The sequence below is a fragment of the Lissotriton helveticus genome, chromosome 7 (assembly GCF_964261635.1).
Source record: "Lissotriton helveticus chromosome 7, aLisHel1.1, whole genome shotgun sequence".
NCBI lineage: Eukaryota > Metazoa > Chordata > Amphibia > Caudata > Salamandridae > Lissotriton > Lissotriton helveticus.
Window position 1 is genome coordinate 1,008,742,414 of NC_136068.1, and position 17,966 is coordinate 1,008,760,379.

General features: G+C 46.8%; 1 protein-coding gene across 2 annotated transcripts in view; it reads left to right on the top strand.

The window, feature by feature from the left end:
* LARP1 (La ribonucleoprotein 1, translational regulator) overlaps positions 1-17,966 on the top strand; it is a 915,090-nt gene that overhangs the window by 108,725 nt on the left and 788,399 nt on the right. The window contains exon 1 of one of the 2 annotated variants that reach the window (XM_078653681.1): positions 17,333-17,413. The exons of the other annotated variant lie outside the window; for it this stretch is intronic. Within the exon in view, the coding sequence (XP_078509807.1) occupies positions 17,371-17,413 (43 nt within the window). The 5' untranslated portion in view covers positions 17,333-17,370. Of the gene's footprint in view, positions 1-17,332; positions 17,414-17,966 lie in introns of those variants that run through there. 2 annotated transcript variants of the gene reach the window in all.

Genomic DNA, 17,966 nt, shown 5'->3' on the forward strand with positions numbered 1-17,966 from the left:
CTCCCCACCGCTTCCATACAGTTGTGGGACTGATTATCTAGTTCAGTTCCCTGACCAGGCCTCAGTGCCACGACCATCTGTGTCATCGGCGTAGGAGGTCAGGTTAAAACCAAAGGAGCTTGTCAGTGAGGCAAGGGATGAGACGTACACATTAAAGAGTAGGGGGCTAAGTTAAGACTCCTGTGGCAAGGCAGGGTAAAAGGTTTAGAGTGAAATGTATCCAGTGCAACTATTTGTGAACGCTCAGGAAAAAAAGGATTTTACGAGTTTCCAAGCTTTACCTTGAACCCCACGTGCCAACAAACTGTCCATCAGTAGTTCAAGGTGGACCGTAACAAAGGCTGCCGACAGTTCAAGCAGGACCATGGTGGCCTTACCTCCCTTAACTATGGCTACCCTAATCTCTTCGGTAGATTTAATAAGTGCTGACTCTGTACTGTGACCTTCTCTAAAACCATACTGTGTAAGGTCCAACACTTGGTTTTCACATAGTAAGCCACTGAGTAGTAGATTCATTGATTTCTCAATCATTTTCGCTGGCAGCGGAAGGCAGGATATTGTTCCAAAGTTATTTAAATCCTTGAGATCAAGGCTCTGCTTCTTTAGCAAGGGTAGTATAGAAACGGATTTCCACAGTTTTTGGAAGTTCCCTGTTTCAAAAATTGCATTAAAGAGGGGGTGAGTGTATGGGCTACAGGTGTCTGGTTCATATCATCACCGAGACCAGGCAGGGATCAAAGGGGGAGCCTGACTTCACGGCCATGAGGAGTTTTAGTATCCGTTAAGGATATACTGGCAAATTTGTCAAAGACAAGGGGAGGGTCCTTAGTTGGCCACTTTCTTTCCAGCAAAAGAGGGGAGGGAGGGGCTGGGGGGTGAGAGGGTGAGAGGGGGTGGCATCAATGCATGTATTGAGGGTCTTAACGCGTCGTCCCCTGTGGTATTCGATCCCTGGGATAGATCTTGTGCTTCCTTCATGGGAATTAAACATGCCATAATAAATACATTAAGTGCAGCAGTAGTAAAACAACTAAATGAATGTATAAATAGATATGTAACCCACAAATGTTACAATATTGGATACATTCAACATAATGTATCGCCATACACAAAAATTAGTAAAGGGGTGTTGGACCTAGTGTTACCAAGTCACATAGGGTAGCCTGGCCTAGGGTAAGACAGTCAGTTCCTAGAAGTTCAAATGTAAAGTTTGTGCTCCACCCAGCAGTAACTCAATGCACTTCCACACAAAAACGACACTACACCAAAATTTTGTGGAAAAATATGGACTGGTTTATAAAAATAGTTTTGATTCACTTTGTCTTTTTCACACCATTATTTCTCCTTATACTCTTGTTCCCTTTAAGCATTTGAAATCACATTACAAAGTCATATTTTACTTCCTCCGTCAACTTACATATGAGTTCAGCACTACTTTACCCACCAGTATTATAACAGTACTACACAGTAAATAATGAGTGAGCAATTGATTGAGGAAATCAACCTATACAGCCCCCTAAGTAAACATAGGCATTCTAAACAGGCAGATGTACAGTGTGAACAGAAGTTTCCTCAGTTGATCCCTTCAGTTATGTAACCACTTAGCATTTTAACTTTTTACAGAGAGTTTCTCCAACGCACAGTTAGCACCTACTACAACAATGGATTGCACTCGCAAGTGGAGGCTTTCTGGTTAAGCGATCCCTGGTTATAATGTGCAACACAGATTGGAATTCCTGTCACAGGCAACCTATCTCCGGGCGTCAGCACACCCGGTAGGCTGAAGGACCTCACCCTAGCTCTGCCACGTAATAGTCATGCATTCAAACTCCACTGGGTGCCAGGAACGTTCTCCCGCCCCTATTCTCGGTGCTCCCAGTCAGGGGTTAGAAGAAATGTGGGAAGACCTTAAACACCCAACAGTTCCTGCTTCCCTCCTTACTTGAGTCGGGCTACCGGAGACTGTTTCTGAGTACTGCTCCAGCCCCGAAAATCAGCTTTCCTCAGGGGCCTCTTTCGGTCCCCAACAGCGCTTACCTCGTGGGCCTGTCCATATTTTGCACACACCAGCCCCGGAGAGAGGTCGCACTATGTCCGCCTCCAGAGCTCGCCCCCAATCTCGCCTCCGGCCGCCTATGTCGTTTCTCTCACCGGTGGCGCTACCACGCAGCCGCGGGAGAGTAGCGGCCCAGAACGGAGGTTGCTCCTACAGCTGGCTCAGGAAGTGGCCCTCCTTTGGGCCTGCGCGATCTTAGGCCCCTCCTGGCTGAGGAAGTAGTCTTTGCCCGGAGAATGCGCAGAAGCGCGCCGCGTCAGCTCGGCCGGCCCCTCACTCCACTCAGCCCCGCCAAATCAGCAGCGCCGACGATCCCCAGCCTGGTCCAACAACGATGGTGACAGGATGAGTGGGACACCCACCAGAGCCCCGATTCTCCTCACCTCGGGCTTCACAGGTGAGGGGGATGCAATCTCTGGGTGCTCTCCTTAAAACGGGTGAGGGGTCACAGCTGCGCCAGAGCAGCAGATAGCACACCAGTCAAAGAGGAGGGGGATGGAGATGAAGTCTCACGCTTTTGGGCCCCAGTCCCCTAACTTCTGCCAGAGTCAAACTAGCCTTCCATACTGGACAGGAGGAAGGGGGTGCTTCTTACTTCTCACCCTCCTCAGCTGGGATCTCCTATGCTTCACCGCTAGCTGGGGTCAGTTGTTACACCCAACTTGAGGTAACTCCCTGTCCAGGGTCAGCAGGTCTGGACTAACTAGGTCAGGTCTACAGGAATGGGGGTGGTGACCCCAGTAAGGAGGCAACCCTAGAAAAGTAGTCCACCCTATGAAGGCCCTACCCCTTCCAGACCCACAGCCTATACTCCAGCTGCTCCTCTCTGACAAGACAAAATGGTCGCCCTACAGGTGTCCTATTTATACCCCTAGCTCCCAAGGTCCAGAACAAGCCAAAAGGTTCTGGGAGCCTCCTATTCTATCCTATGGGCCCAGTCCCTGAGTTGGCAGTTATGGCGGTTAATAGCCACCATTTTACATGACCCAAACTTTCCAGTCAGAAAAGGGGCATCTAGGCCTCAGGAAAGAAACTATGAGGGTGAAAGAGCATCTATCCCCCAGGACAACACCATAAAAATTCAGTGGACACAAAGATTAAAAGGTTATGAGGGTCAAAAAGGGGATAAAATAAATAAAAAAATTAGGAGGGACTACCCAAAGGCAGACAGGTCTAACAAGGGAGCTACAAATTCCAGCTAATTCTATTTAATACACAATACAAATTGATCAAAAAGCAGAAAGCAATACATATATCTGATGCAATTGATAATGTAAATGTGCCTGTGCCAGTCGTATAAAGAAATGGGAATAAAACAGCACAGATGACAAATGTAATTGCAAATTAACGAATACTCACTAAATACAAAGCTACAGTTGGGGGTAGAGTAGAGGTTCAGGAAGAGTTGGAATTAAGATTTTTAAAGCCAGAGTGGTCATTGAAAATGAACACATGAGGCATAAATGATGGGAGCTAGGGGAGAAACAAAGCAGTTATTCAAGGGCCATTACAGATCCTCACCTAAGACCAGTGGGTTTTAAAGTATTTAAGGTTACTATTAGTCTTAATTCCATTTGTTGTGGTTTTTATTCTCTATTACTGTCCCTCAAATGTCTTCTCTGCTGATATAAACCAACATTTAAGATATTTGGCATTAGAATCCTAACTTAGTATATAGCAACTGGATATTTTTCATCACACTTTCTAATTTTCTATACATGCTCCCATTATTTGTTGTTTTAGTGGTCTTATTTTATCCCTATATATTGCATACCACAAGAGCACCTAATCTCACACATAAGTACTTGATGATATGTGAAAGTGCTTGCCATTTTTGCCTTTTACTTGTTTACATCTATGAATTCACTTGGTAGTAATATAATACATTCACTGTCAATATTCTCTGCCCTCAAGAATGCAATTGCAGGCTTGAATGTAAGATACTTTAGCCTCATAGCAATGTTGCATTTGCTTTCTCTTCTTTCTGGTAATTGGCTTGGATGTTCCAATTGTTGAACATTGGTTGGCGTCATTGTCACTCAGTTGCTTACTTTTTTGTGGTAATGTGCCATAGGCTTCATTCCTCTTCGTGGTTGTTCCTGGAGAGTGGGCGCATTACTTGTGTACTTTCATAAATTTTAAGGCGCTTCTTTTTTCTTTGTTTAAACATTCTACCAAGTGTCTTTTTCAGCTGGCGTGCTGATCTGCTTCTCAGTGTTACTTCCTCTACTCATCTGTGTTGCTTGTTCTGGCCCTCACTTGTCTGTGTTGGCTTGCCCCTAGCTTGCCCTCCCTTGTCTTTTGCGTGCCCCCTGGTCCGTCCTCACTAGTTTACCTGCCCTACTATTGTCCGTGTTGCCCACACTAAACAAAGAGCTATGACACGGCCAGCACTTGGTAAGCCGTAGCGCTTACCTCCACACACCCTCACTGTTGCTTTTCATCCCATCAGCAGTTAAACGGCAAAGCTGAATGACATTTCTAGTGTTGCATCATAGCTCACTTTTTTGATTTAGCTTTTAGCAGTGCTGCTGTACAACCTGGTTAAAAGACAATATAGGCGAGACCTATTGGCTTTGCCAGTGTTGAAGATCCTATCCGCTATTAAGAAATGCCCTTTTTTTTTGTGTTCTGCGACTAACATTTGAATGCCTTGAGGATCATCTGACTTCCATGTTAGTCTTGCTTTGATCTGCTGATATGCCGGGAGGGAGGACTCCAACATCCAGGTGCCCCAGCGGCGGAAGCGGAAGCCGCCCACGCCCACATCGTGCCCGGAGGCGCTCAAAGGTCCACAGAGCCCCGGTGAAGCGGGGGTACTGAGGCTTTCACCCGTGCTGTTGGTGGGGCTACTTACTTGTTTTCCTTGCCGCGAGTCTGCTGTTGGTGCCTCACGACTTCCCTCGCTGCCGCAGTCACCACCAACGCGGCGCGGCCACGGAGGGAGGACTCCAACATCCAGGTGCCCCAGCGGCGGAAGCGGGCAACGCCCACATCACGCCCGGAGGCGCAAGGTCCACAGAGCCCCCGTGTCGCGGGCTAAGCCCGGGCAAAGGGCGGTACGTCGTGACAGGAGTAGCGGTACGTCGCAGCAAGGTAATATCCACCTTAAGATTCATAGCTAGCGACCAGGTCCTCATTGAGCAAGCGAAAGGGAGCCGCGGGCACTCTGGATGACTTTATTGTAAGGGCTGAGTCTGTACTCATTCACCAAATCCAAGCCACGGAGAGACGATTATCCTTAGACCTTGCAGCGTCGCAACCTCGCTTGTCCAGTGGGGGTCTAAATGAGTTACTCCCTGCTTCCCAATCAGGAGCAACATCTGTCCCACTGAGCCAGGACATACAGATAATAAATGCACCTTTGACTATATCGCAGACCGCCAAAGACCCACAAGTCCCAGCCAGTAATACCCGAGGCAAGCTAATTAAACGACAGGCACTGACTGTTTCAGCTTCGGGCAGTAAAAATTCTAACCAGAGGAACATAGAGCAAAATCTCCAGACCCCGTTATGGTCACTATGGGAAAGAATAAAGGAGGACCTGTCACCGATCTATCCAATGCTAGACTGACTAACTCTATATCCACCCAAACTGACTTTTTACCAGCATTTGACTCTCAGACAAAAGACTTGGGAATTGAAATCCTGGACACTCTGATGGAGGGCTTTGAATCTAGGTTGGATGATTTAATGGGGGTCTTTGTTACAAACCTTGAAGGTTTGTGGAAAGAAATGCACAAAATTAATGATGTTGCAGGAATTATAAAAAGGGTGGGAGATGGTATAATTGCTTTGGAACCTACATTGTTGGGTAAACTGTGATAAAGCCCCTAATTCAGATAGAGCCCTCGATGTTATAACACCTTCTCCACTAATTCAGGGTGATAGTTGTGGGGAGAGAGGGGGCCCACGCAAAGAAAATGCAGTTAACTGCACATCCCCTAAGCCCATCTTAGAGCCAAATAATGGCACTAAAGAAGCAACCCAAATAACCAAAGAATTAAGTGTTAGCCATAACCAGGATGTTTTGCATCTCCCACCGGACTCCGCACCATATGTACTGGTCCTAAGTGGAGTCCCCCCATTAAAAAGAGGTCAGAGGGAGTCTTTGCCAGACTTGAAAAGAAAGTCAGTGGACTGGCTTTGTAAGCAAAAATGTTTTGATCCTAATAGAAGGGATGATATAATTATGGCCAGACGAGTTGGGTAGATAGGTCCGACCCACAAAGACATTCAGGGGGACTGTGTGGTCTTAAATTTTAGAAGGCCCCAGCAGGTCCGCCATCTTTTGTCTACTACAATCCAACCTTTAATTCTTATACTGATATTAGTGCCCTTCCTTTGGGTTATTTTTATAAACCCCGTACTTTGCCCAATAGTGGCACTGGAACATCCATACCCCTGTCCAACAATTTTCATGTCCTTCAAAGTTTGGATGGACAAGACTGACCACCAACACCTCTAGACTTGGATGATGTTATCAGTTCCCCATCTAGAATAACACTGACAACATCATCCCAAGGGAGGAAAGCCCCAGTAACAAGAAACGATGGGACAAGTCTGAGAATACTCAGTTGGAACGTAGCAGGCCTTCGATCAAAAATTTAAAACATTGAATGGTTAAATTTTGTTAAGGAACATGACATTTTATTCCAAGAAACTTGGGCCAACGAAAACGTATACATTGAGGGCTTTCATTGTCATAGTGTCTTTTCACAAATACCAAGGAAGGGAAGGCCCCTCAGGGGGTCTGTTCATAGGATTCAAGGTGACAGCCGGTGGGACATTTGAAATAATCCCAACACATAGCCCAGATTTTCAAGTCGTATTGTTTAACAGGGGCATTCAATTGTATTTATTAAATTTTTATAATGACTTTCAGTCAATCCCCAATAAAAGCTTTTTTAAGTTATTTGATTTATGTCCGATTTAGATAACCAGTCCGCAAAAGGAGATACTTTGGGCATCTTAGGTGGCGACTTTAATGCCAAATTCCAAAGCCATGGCGCTGATGCGCTAACAGCATCTTGCACTCAACCCCTTTATATTAGAGGTCGAGAACTTGCAAGACTTATTGATTCACATAATCTTTCTAATGCAATGGAGCTAGTTGCAAGTCCTCATAAGATTAACCATCCGACATATAGAGGAAGGGGGAGTGGCTCTACATTAGACTGTCTTTGTATGCCCCCTAATTGGAAAATTGGTGACTTCTGCTGCCGTGATACCGTCTGACTTTGGGGACCACAATCCGATTAAGGTAGTATTAAAAGCAGCTATACGGACCATTACTTATAGTGATTGTGTAGCGTCCAACTTATTAGTCTCAACAGATAATTTAAGAATATGCTGGAAAGGGGCAGATAATGCTGAAGTTTTTAAGGCACTGGCAAAAAATAACATGTCTGAGTCCTGCCTTTCTCTTGTCCCAGCACCTGAGCAGATAATTGAGGACTTAAAAAGGCAACACCAGTCCCCAGTTGGTTCAATCGAGACTGCTCAAAAGCAAATAGGAATCATCGCAGGGCTTTGACTACTACCCCGAGATGCCCCATAACTGTCAGGCAGGCTAGAAATAATTATAAGGTTGCAATAAAAAGCAGGAGAAATGAAGTCCTAAAGGAGCGATGAGACAAGTTGTCTGACGCTGCCAATCTTAATAATGCAAACATTTTCTGGGCGGCAGTGAGGGAAGTGCGTTCCATGGCGCAGTCACTGACACCGAGGCGGCCCATTTTGCAACTATTTATAGTGCCCCACCCTCGTCTGACCTAGCCCCCATCCTTGGTAATCCTAAACCTATAGACCTTGGCATTGCAGAAGTAATTAAAGCAATTGAGCAAAGCTTGGGCAACAAAGCACCCGGCCCCGATGGGCTGCCAATAGATTTAATTAAATGGAATCCGGCGTTTTGGGCCCCCCTACTTCTGAATATTTTTAATAATTTGACTTTGGCGAAAATTCCAGAAAAATGGGCCAGAAGTGTAATAGTCCCGATTTTTAAAAAAGCGATAGATCACTACCGTGTAACTATCGACCTATCTCCCTAATAGAAAACACCCTCAATCTTAGGTAGAGTTCTTAACAATAAAATATTAGATTGGGCAGAGGAAACTAACATCTTGGACCCATGCCAGCTGGGTTTCAGGAGTAAGGCAGGAACAAGAGAGCAATGCCTTAACCTGAATGTAATTATTAACAAATACGCTATTGCTAAGAAATCCCCGGTCTATATGGCTTTTATGGATTTATTCACAGCCGTTGACCTAGTCAATAGGTCCAACCTGCGGGCAATCCTCTTATCCAAGGGTCTGGATGAAACTCTGGTCAATTTCCTGGCTTATTTACATAGAGATCTCAAGGCACAAGTAAGAATGGGGGCGGGAGGAGAGGTCTCAGGGTTTATTGATATTGGCAGGGGGGTCAGACAAGGCTGTGTTCTGGCTCCCCTGCTCTTTATTATATATATATCAATGACCTAAATGCGTTCCTGAAATTGGCCACGCAAGACGTCCCATGTATTAACAAAGAACCTATTCCTGCGTTGCACTATGCCGACGACGCGGTTTTAATAGGGCGCACATCAAATTCTTTACGCTTCCTTGTTGAAGGTTTTAATATTTTTATGAAAAAACTAGATTTACAAGTTAATTAAAAAAATGCTTTTTAATGAGTATTGGCCCTGGTAAACGGGCCATACGCCCGATTATAGTAGATGACCATAAGATGATGGTGGTAAAATCCTTTGTATATTTGGGCTTGGCCTTTGCTGCGAACGGCTCCTGGTGTGAGCATCTAGCTCACACCAGGAGCAAGTTCTCAAAGGCCAACAACTCTATTTTAAGCATCCCACGCCCTAAGACGATGGGTGCAGTATTAGCTGTTCAAAGGATCTATAAACATTAGTGTGCCCCGGTAGCGATCTATGTCGCTGAGATCTGGGGGACGGTTAACTGCTCTGGTATACAGCAGGAGGAGAATAGATTTTGCAGAAATTTACTGAATGTTCCTATCTCAACCTCCCACTATATATCGCATAAAGAGCTCAATATTAGTTTTATTACCGACTTTATCAGGGCTCGCCCAGCACTTATGTGGATTGCTATATGGAAGAATGAAGCAGCTCCCCTGACCCAGTCAATTATTAAGGACTGTCTAGGATGTGCCAGGGGTTTAGACATCCCGTGGCTGGATTGAGTGTTGAGTAGTTTGCGCAGTATTAACATGGAAAGTTTTTTTTGGGACCCTTCACTTGCTGCCTTAGTCGCAAAAAAGGATTTGCAGAATGCTCTGTATTCCTTATATAAGATCGAGCGCGAGGCAGTAGAGGCTAACAAAACTACTGTGCGTAACTATATGACTATTGAACATTATAGGCATCCACTCCACACCTACTTGTTATTACCAATGACTCGCTGGGAGATAAGTTTGTTTCGTTTAAGGGCTGGCACAATTAGGTTTGCGTTCTCCTTTCCACTTGGTTACAGCTCTAATTCAAACCTAATCCCGTGTCCATGCGATGGGAGGAGTGAGCAAACTATAAAGCACTTTATATTCTCCTGTAAATTTTATATTAAATATTTTAGGCCGTTTTTATGTTCCTATTTTAATAAGAGAGAACCAATTAGCTTAGAGGTAGCATTTGATTCCATGTTAATTTTAGATGACAAGAACCTCATTTTCCGCACTTGCACTTTTTTAAAAACGGCAGTAAGGGCACGCAGATCTATGGTTGGAGATTGAGAGCGATGCAAATAGTCTTTCAACTGTGATGTTCCTAAATTTCGCACTATGTGATTTATGATCTGTCTAATGAATGTATTTAAATCGTAAATTTTTTTTTATTTGTAAGTAATGTACTGTGCTTTTATGGGTACGGTGGTACCTGAATAAAGTTGATTGACTGACTGACCGATATGCCAGTGCTATCATGTTTGAGTAAAGAGCTGTCGTTCAGGTCCACTTCCAATCTGGCCTACCAACTTATTTTTGGTGTAACCTCTATTTATGAACCTCAAATCAGTCTCATCAGCCCCTTCCCTATACTGAGCCTCTGTGCCATTTTTTAGGTGTCGCCTCGTCGAAAGCTGCACACCGCGCAGCTTTTCGGCGCAGGCGAAATCTAATGTTTACAGTATGTGGCTTGGGAATCCGCCCTCTCTTTCCATTGACTAGCTCCATAAATGGAGGCTAGCCATTGGAACAGAGATCTGTCCGTCATGGCCGGAGCAAATTCGTGGGCGTTCCGGCCATTTTTACTCATCCTGCCCCTTTGACAACGTCATTGCGGTTCCTATTTTTTTGGGGGGGGGGGGAAGGTTTGTTTTGGTCATTGCAGGCCGACCGCCGCCGGAAGAAGTCCAGGTGAGTGCTTTTTCTTGCCGTTTGCTGTTCCCGCTCCCCCTCACGCTGTCCGTGCCTTTCCCGCCCCCCCCCCCGTTGTCCGTGCCCCCCCGCACCCCCCCCCCGCTGTCCGTGTGCCCGTTCCTGCCTGTCAGCAACCTCTGTAAGAATGGTTCAACTGGAAGCTTCCACGCTGGCCAAAGAACTTGTTTTCAATATGTTTCTTGACTGTTTGTTTTTCACAGTTTTCTTCGTTAGTCTGTCTTTAAGCGCTCCTCGGGTGCACCTGCCGATTTTTCAGATAAAAATGTACATAGTAGGTGTTATTTGTTTACTTCGTTTGTGGGTGTTAAAAAACGATGTTAGGAGACAGATTTTAATTAAAACAACTGTTATGTACCTAGACACGATACAAACTAAAGCAAGGGGCAGCCTAATTCACAAGGCGCCGTGTTTGTTATTCAGTTTAGGCACGGCAGGGTAAATGCGCTGCAACAGAAATGCGGGGGACGCCGGTGCGGGTGGGGAAAGGGGTAACTTGAAGGGCACCGCGCGTGCTCCAGTCCTACCAACATTACTCCGGGCATGCCGCAGAAATCTATGGGTATCAGTCTACAGGTCACATGCTCCCGTCTCATCAACATAGCTCCGGAGGTAAATGTTCCTTCTGCAGAAAAATTAGCGTCTCCCCCGAGGGTCACATGTTCAAACACAGCCAGATACCTGCCAATGTGTGTACCTGCCAGGAGTCTGTTTCGACTCCCAGCAATATAGCGCCTGGGGTGAATGTACTGCTGGAAGCTGTGTAATTTGTTTGGCACAAATCTTTAACCTAGAAAGAGGTTCGTTAATTAATATGCCTGATGCACGCACAGCTAAGATGTGCTCGATAGGTGAAACGTCCTGAACGCAGTAAGACAGTTCTGTCGGTTAATGCGTGTGCTGTTGAAATCTGTAATTTAAATGCCATCGCTAGACAGTTAAGCCATTACCTGCTTTCATGGTGTGTTTCAAGATCATTTGTGTATTTAATGTGATATAGTCTACTTAGTTGGTTACTGCACTGCTTGTGGGACGCTAGCTCAGCTGCAAGCATGCAGAGCAAAATACAAGATGTGCACAAATGCATGGTTGAGGATAAGCTGCAACTATGCAGAAGACTCTTGCTACAAGCATGCGGGACTGAGGATAAGCTGTGTACATGCAGCGGACGCTTGCTGAAAAAGTGCAGAGCAAAATACAAAGATGTGCACAAACAGGCGCTTGGTGCAGCATGCAGGGCTGAGGATAAGCTGCATACATGCAGGGGACTATTCAGGTAGCGGCAGGCCGCATGTATAAAGGAAGGACCCTGCTGCTGTACCGACGGCTTTTCCTGGCTTCAGACATGTATGGAGCCAGTCAGATGGGCAGGGAGGGAAACTGGTCACTTCACTTGCTGCAGACATGCAAGGGGTCACTGGAAATTAATGCTGGCGGTCAGCCATGCGGGTACGGGGGCCCCTGGTGGCAGAGTTGTGATGGCAGTGACTGTCGGTTGACAGTCCAGCATGATTGGCTACAAGTATCCCGGGTAAAGTTAATTGGCTCCAGACATGCATGTGGTGAAATACTTGCTGCAGGCATGTTTGGAAGGTTAGTGGATGCAAACAAGCTAAGGGAGTAAATCACTGGCTGCATGCTAGGGAAAGACGGGGTGAGGGGGGGTGTACTGGCTGCAGACACATGTGGGGTGATATCTGGGTACATGCCTGCATGTTGGAGGTCACTGCTGAAACCAGGCGGCAGCAGATGTGGAGTACCCGGGGCTGTTGTATATCTTTTGAAAGGTCAGAGGCTATAAACGCGCAGGTAGTGAGGCAGGCACTTGCTGCAGACACGCAGGGGGTCCCGTCTCCGCTCGCCTCCCCCCCCCCCCCTGTGTGGTTAGGGGGGGTTGGGGGTTGGACGTCATACATGGAAGGGACACCATTGGCTGAAAGTGGGGAAACTGAATCTACTAAATCTACAGGGAGGATGACATATGGTGCAGCAATTCAATTATTCAACTTCCTAACTTAAGCAACACTACAAGCAGGAGCAGTGAGCTCCAAGTAGCTACGGTTCTTTCTGGTGGGACTTCTTTTCGCTTTGGTTTGACTAAACAACTCTATTTGTCAAAGCCGACCGCAGAGTCCTCGTGTATCTGCTAAACGTGCAATCAGAGTGCTCGCCCCGCAGCTGCTTACGTGTGTGTCCAGGCATCCCTCCGCGGGGCTCTTCCAGTGTTTATGATGTGCTCGGCTTTGATGTCTCGGCGGCTGCGCTGAGTCCTCCCACTGGCGCCCCCTGGAGGGCACTCCGGGGCACTGCAATAGCCCTGGCCCGCTCTGGTATTCTTTAGCGGGCGCGTGCTGGAAGTGACTGCTGTCTGTGCCATCTGCCTGGACCAGCAAGGGGAACATGTACGCCTTTATTTCATACGGCATGCCATAAATAGAGTGGAACTGCAGCATGGAGTGGTTTGAAAAACGAATTTGTTAATTTCTGGTACCTTTTATGTTTATGGTTCCGTGAGCTTCCTTGATAAATATGATGGCTATTTCTGGGGCACAGTTTCCTTTAGTGCAGCAGGTGCAGTAGCGCGAACCAGATGCCTGAGGGACCTTTTTATTTTTTAATTAAAACCGCAACCATGTTGCCTAGTTCCTTCCTTGCATCAAGGACCCTGGCATACTGTCCACCACGATACTGGGTTATTTGTAAGACTTGGGTGCGCGTGGTTGTGCTACATACATTGTTTTCATTTCCAAGCTTTTGGGGTCATTGCCCTGCTGTATTTCTTGGATATGTTAAGGGCGTTTTCAGGATTCTGCCCCTTGTTAGCTTTGTTACATAAAGGGTTGCAGACGCGGTGCTGAGTTCAGTGCCTGTTTGTCACAGTAGGGGAAAGTTCCACCTGGCTGTGCTTGCTTCCCTGCCCCTTCGCTGTGCTTGCTTCCCTGCCCCTTCGCTGTGCTTGCTTCCCTGCCCCTTCGCTGTGCTTGCTTCCCTGCCCCTTCGCTGTGCTTGCTTCCCTGCCCCTTCGCTGTGCTTGCTTCCCTGCCCCCTCGCTGTGCTTGCTTCCCTGCCCCCTCGCTGTGCTTGCTTCCCTGCCCCCTCGCTGTGCTTGCTTCCCTGCCCCCTCGCTGTGCTTGCTTCCCTGCCCCCTCGCTGTGCTTGCTTCCCTGCCCCCTCGCTGTGCTTGCTTCCCTGCCCCCTCGCTGTGCTTGCTTCCCTGCCCCCTCGCTGTGCTTGCTTCCCTGCCCCCTCGCTGTGCTTGCTTCCCTGCCCCCTCGCTGTGCTTGCTTCCCTGCCCCCTCGCTGTGCTTGCTTCCCTGCCCCCTCGCTGTGCTTGCTTCCCTGCCCCCTCGCTGTGCTTGCTTCCCTGCCCCCTCGCTGTGCTTGCTTCCCTGCCCCCTCGCTGTGCTTGCTTCCCTGCCCCCTCGCTGTGCTTGCTTCCCTGCCCCCTCGCTGTGCTTGCTTCCCTGCCCCCTCGCTGTGCTTGCTTCCCTGCCCCCTCGCTGTGCTTGCTTCCCTGCCCCCTCGCTGTGCTTGCTTCCCTGCCCCCTCGCTGTGCTTGCTTCCCTGCCCCCTCGCTGTGCTTGCTTCCCTGCCCCCTCGCTGTGCTTGCTTCCCTGCCCCCTCGCTGTGCTTGCTTCCCTGCCCCCTCGCTGTGCTTGGGTGTGGCTGTGGGTGGGTGTGTGTGTGGCTCTGGGTGGGTGGGTGTGTGGCTCTGGGTGGGTGGGTGTGTGGCTCTGGGTCGGTGGGTGTGGCTCTGGGTCTGTCTGTGTGTGTGTGTGGCTCTGGGTCTGTCTGTGTGTGTGTGTGGCTCTGGGTGTGTGGGTCTGTGTTTTTGTGTGGCATTTGCCAGAGATTAAACTATTGGCATTGTAAATGACAATGCCATTAATCTGCTTTCAAAACCAACACATAAATACAAATGTTGTCATTTACAATGCCAATAGCTCAAACTTTTCAAAAGGCGAAACCATTGCATTGTAAATGCTTGTTTTTTTTTTTTTTTTAGCTCAGGTGAACTCCACCGAGAGTATGGCCTTAATGGTACTGCAGAAAGAACAATTGATTGACAGAATTTGAACAATGTCAAACATTCACTCAGTACAGAGATCTGGGCCTAAATCCATTTTTTTTGCACCCATGCTATTCCAGTGTAAACCTAGACATATGCAAATCCGTTTTTATCCTGCTCCCCAAGGGACCAGTCCAGCCCACACGGCCGGGCTAGATCCTCCCTGAACTTGAAACGAGTATCCTGGGACCAGTTTCGGGGTTTCACCTCATCAGCCAGTCTAGCTGGTCTCCAATGGCATGGAGAGCACGAACCCACGTCTGGGCGTACCTGTACCACTCGGGGTGAAACATGCAAAGCTGCATGCATGGCAGATTTAGAAGCAGTTTCCTTCTGGGGAAAAAAGATACGGTTATTCATTTAGTGACCTTTACTTTTAGATCCAAAAACTATGCTCTCTGCTATGGTATGCATATATTTTAGAACCCGGTGGCGTCATTATCCTAATAAAATCAGAAATTCCTGTGTTCCAGACCATGTGACCAAAAGGTAATCTGTAGATCTGAGCCACAATTCTATACAATCACTTTACTTCTGAAAAACTTGGGAACCAAACAGATGTGAACTCAAAATAGCCCATCATAAGAGTTGCATAAAAGGATGGGTAATCTAGCTTGGATTTAATCGGGGCCTTATGGCTAAGGTACATGTATTTCATTAAAGTGGAGTATTTTTCCCAATGATTCAAAACTCTCCAATGGGGGAGTTAAGGACAGCTTTGGTCATCTTCAAATCTTAATACTGGTGAGTCCTTGTAAATGCAAAATTACAGACTGACTTGGCCAGCAGTGGTTTAGGTTCCTTAACTGACATCCAGGTTCCATCGCAACAAGAGACAATGCCCGAGGTCGTCAGAAGTTACTTTTTGGTAGGGCAAATCGTTTTAGAAAGTTGGTGGACCACCATCAGTTTGTGGCCAGACATTTTACCAAACCTGGATCCTGAGTGATGTTACCTGCACCCGAGTAGCATGATGGAATTAAAAGCAAGCTGCTTGTTGGGATAAGGACGATAGCTCGCTTCGTTATTGCAAGATTTTATTTACTTCAGCACTGTGCCTGTAGACCTGGCATCCTACAACCATGATCACAAATGTGTGGTTGATAGGTGACCGATTTAAAATCGGTGCCTTGAGCCCTCCATAATAGACCTGTAGAGGTCGTTCAGTACAGAGTCCACTATGTATTTGCTGAGGCTGGGATCAAACCACTTTTGAAGTGAAAAAATGTGCTTATTTTCTTAGTCCGTTTTTCAAACCTCGCTCCTAGGTAAACCTCTGAAGTATTATTGTAAGCTATGGGGAAACCATTTTTAGGCCTTTGAGAAGGCTTTAAATATTCCACCAAACTATCGTTTTGCAAAAAATTAATACATAATATACATAGAGGGACGTTGGTCGGAATGCTTTATCCATTGGTATGTTACAAGGTGGGGGCATTGAGTCAGCCGACTTAATCTATTGGCTCTTGTGAGTTATCGCACAAAGCTTGTGCACCTTGTTCACGTCATCTTAAAAATGTTTCCTTTCACTTTGGTAACGCAGCTCTTTCAAAGTACGGTTTTCATTTTATTTCTGTTCTTTAAAGAAAAAAATTGCTGTTTAGGCTTCTTGCACTTTAGAATACCCAATTAAAGTTTTTTTCTCCTCACTTTTATACACCCTTTATGAAGGCAACTTTAAAGAGGCGATAGAAAGTAAATCGCCACAGGCTCGTTAGACTTGTAAATCGCTAGTAAGACATCCATATCAGTGTTACAATTTTTTTTATATGGGGCCACCTTTATTGGTTACATTTGTTCCTATTTTTACAACGCATGCTTCGATTTGAAAGAAAAAAAAGGTTTTATTCTAATACCATTAGCATGCAAATCCCTGACCTGTTACCTTTGACAATGCTTAAAACAGATGGGATCAAGGCTACTGTTGAGACGACGAAAATAACTCCCTTTCAAGCCAGTTTATTTGAGAAGACTAGCATATTGTGCATAGTTTGTTAATCCTACTAGCACCCCCCATTTTTAGGTCAAGCGTGGGCCGAACACATTTACCATGCAATACGTCTCGCATTTGCAAGAGTTTATTGGCATTGTAAATGAAAAGGCATTGTTTTTTAAATGCCAATAGCTCAAACTCTCGTCAATGTGAGACCTATTGCATTGCAAATGCTTGTTTCTTAATGTATCTACTGTTGCTTATCGTATATTGGAACGGTTTATTTTTTCTTTGTCCCCGCCTCTGTATCGTAGCTGCCATTCCTGTCCCTTTAGTGATCGTCGCGCCCCGCTATCTGTGCTCCTTTTGTATTTCCTTCTATCCTCGCAGTTCTCCTCTGTGTGCTCTCTCCTCCAGTCCTCCTATGTGTGCTCTCTCCTCCAGTCCTCTGTTGGCGCTCTCCTCCCAATCTGGTCTAACTTGTGTAGCTCCTTCCTTTTTCCGTAGCTGTCCTGGCTTCCATTGCCTGCTCTCTTCTCTTCCGTTAACGGCCCCACCCCTTCACCACCTGCCGCCCCTTCATTGCTCAATAGCTTTCTCTTTCTGGTTTTCCCGCGCCCCCTTTTTGTCTGGAATACACCGCCTTCTTGAGACTGCTGTGACCCACTCTCGCACGACATTGATCTTTTGTCCCTTGCTTTTTCGGTCGGCCCTTCGTTTCGCTACACCCTCGTGTATGCCCTAAGCGCCGTTTCCTCCCTTCCCACCCCCCTCCCAGGCATGTGTACTTCGTGGTTGGTGCGCGACGGCTGAACGCAGGGTTGTTTCTCCGGACCTGTCACTCCGGGATAGGCCAGTGTTACGACACGTTCCCAAGAGCAGGGGGCGGTGCTCGTGGATCAGGCGTCTCCTCTGTAGCAGAGCATGGCTCCGGATCGGCTGGCTCCCGCAGACTGTCCGCAGTCCGGTAAGTACTGCTCGTCTGTTCTGAGGCTTCGTAAAGTGGGCTCCCGTGTCACGGGCGTGGCTGAGGGGGCTTCCGCCCCCACGACGTATTCCGTAGCATGAGTTATGTGCTCGAAACGACAACTGGCAACATGTCACCTGGTGCTAGCAGGGCAAAGAGCGTTCACCGATTGAAGTGTGCGCATTTACCATAACTATTTTCATGACCGGGAACGTAACAGCGAGATGAAATTATGATTCTATTACTCTAACTTTTTCTGTAGTGCAGCCTGGCTTGTATTCAAGCATTGACTACTGGGACACGCTTATCGGATACAGTGAACTGTAGAATGGCTTAGCACTTGTACATAAATATGTTTGGTATTTCACTGACAGTTAATATTCTTTAGTCATCCTGCTCCTTGAGGGCTCGTGGCACTTTAATCTCAACTCTTGTTTCACCCTCCCGTTTCGTAGATTTTCATGTCTGGTGTAAGTAGACTTGGGCATCAACAACATAATGGCACGCACCGGCATACTATCACAGGTTGCCGTTTTGTCCTCTTTGGCGCCAT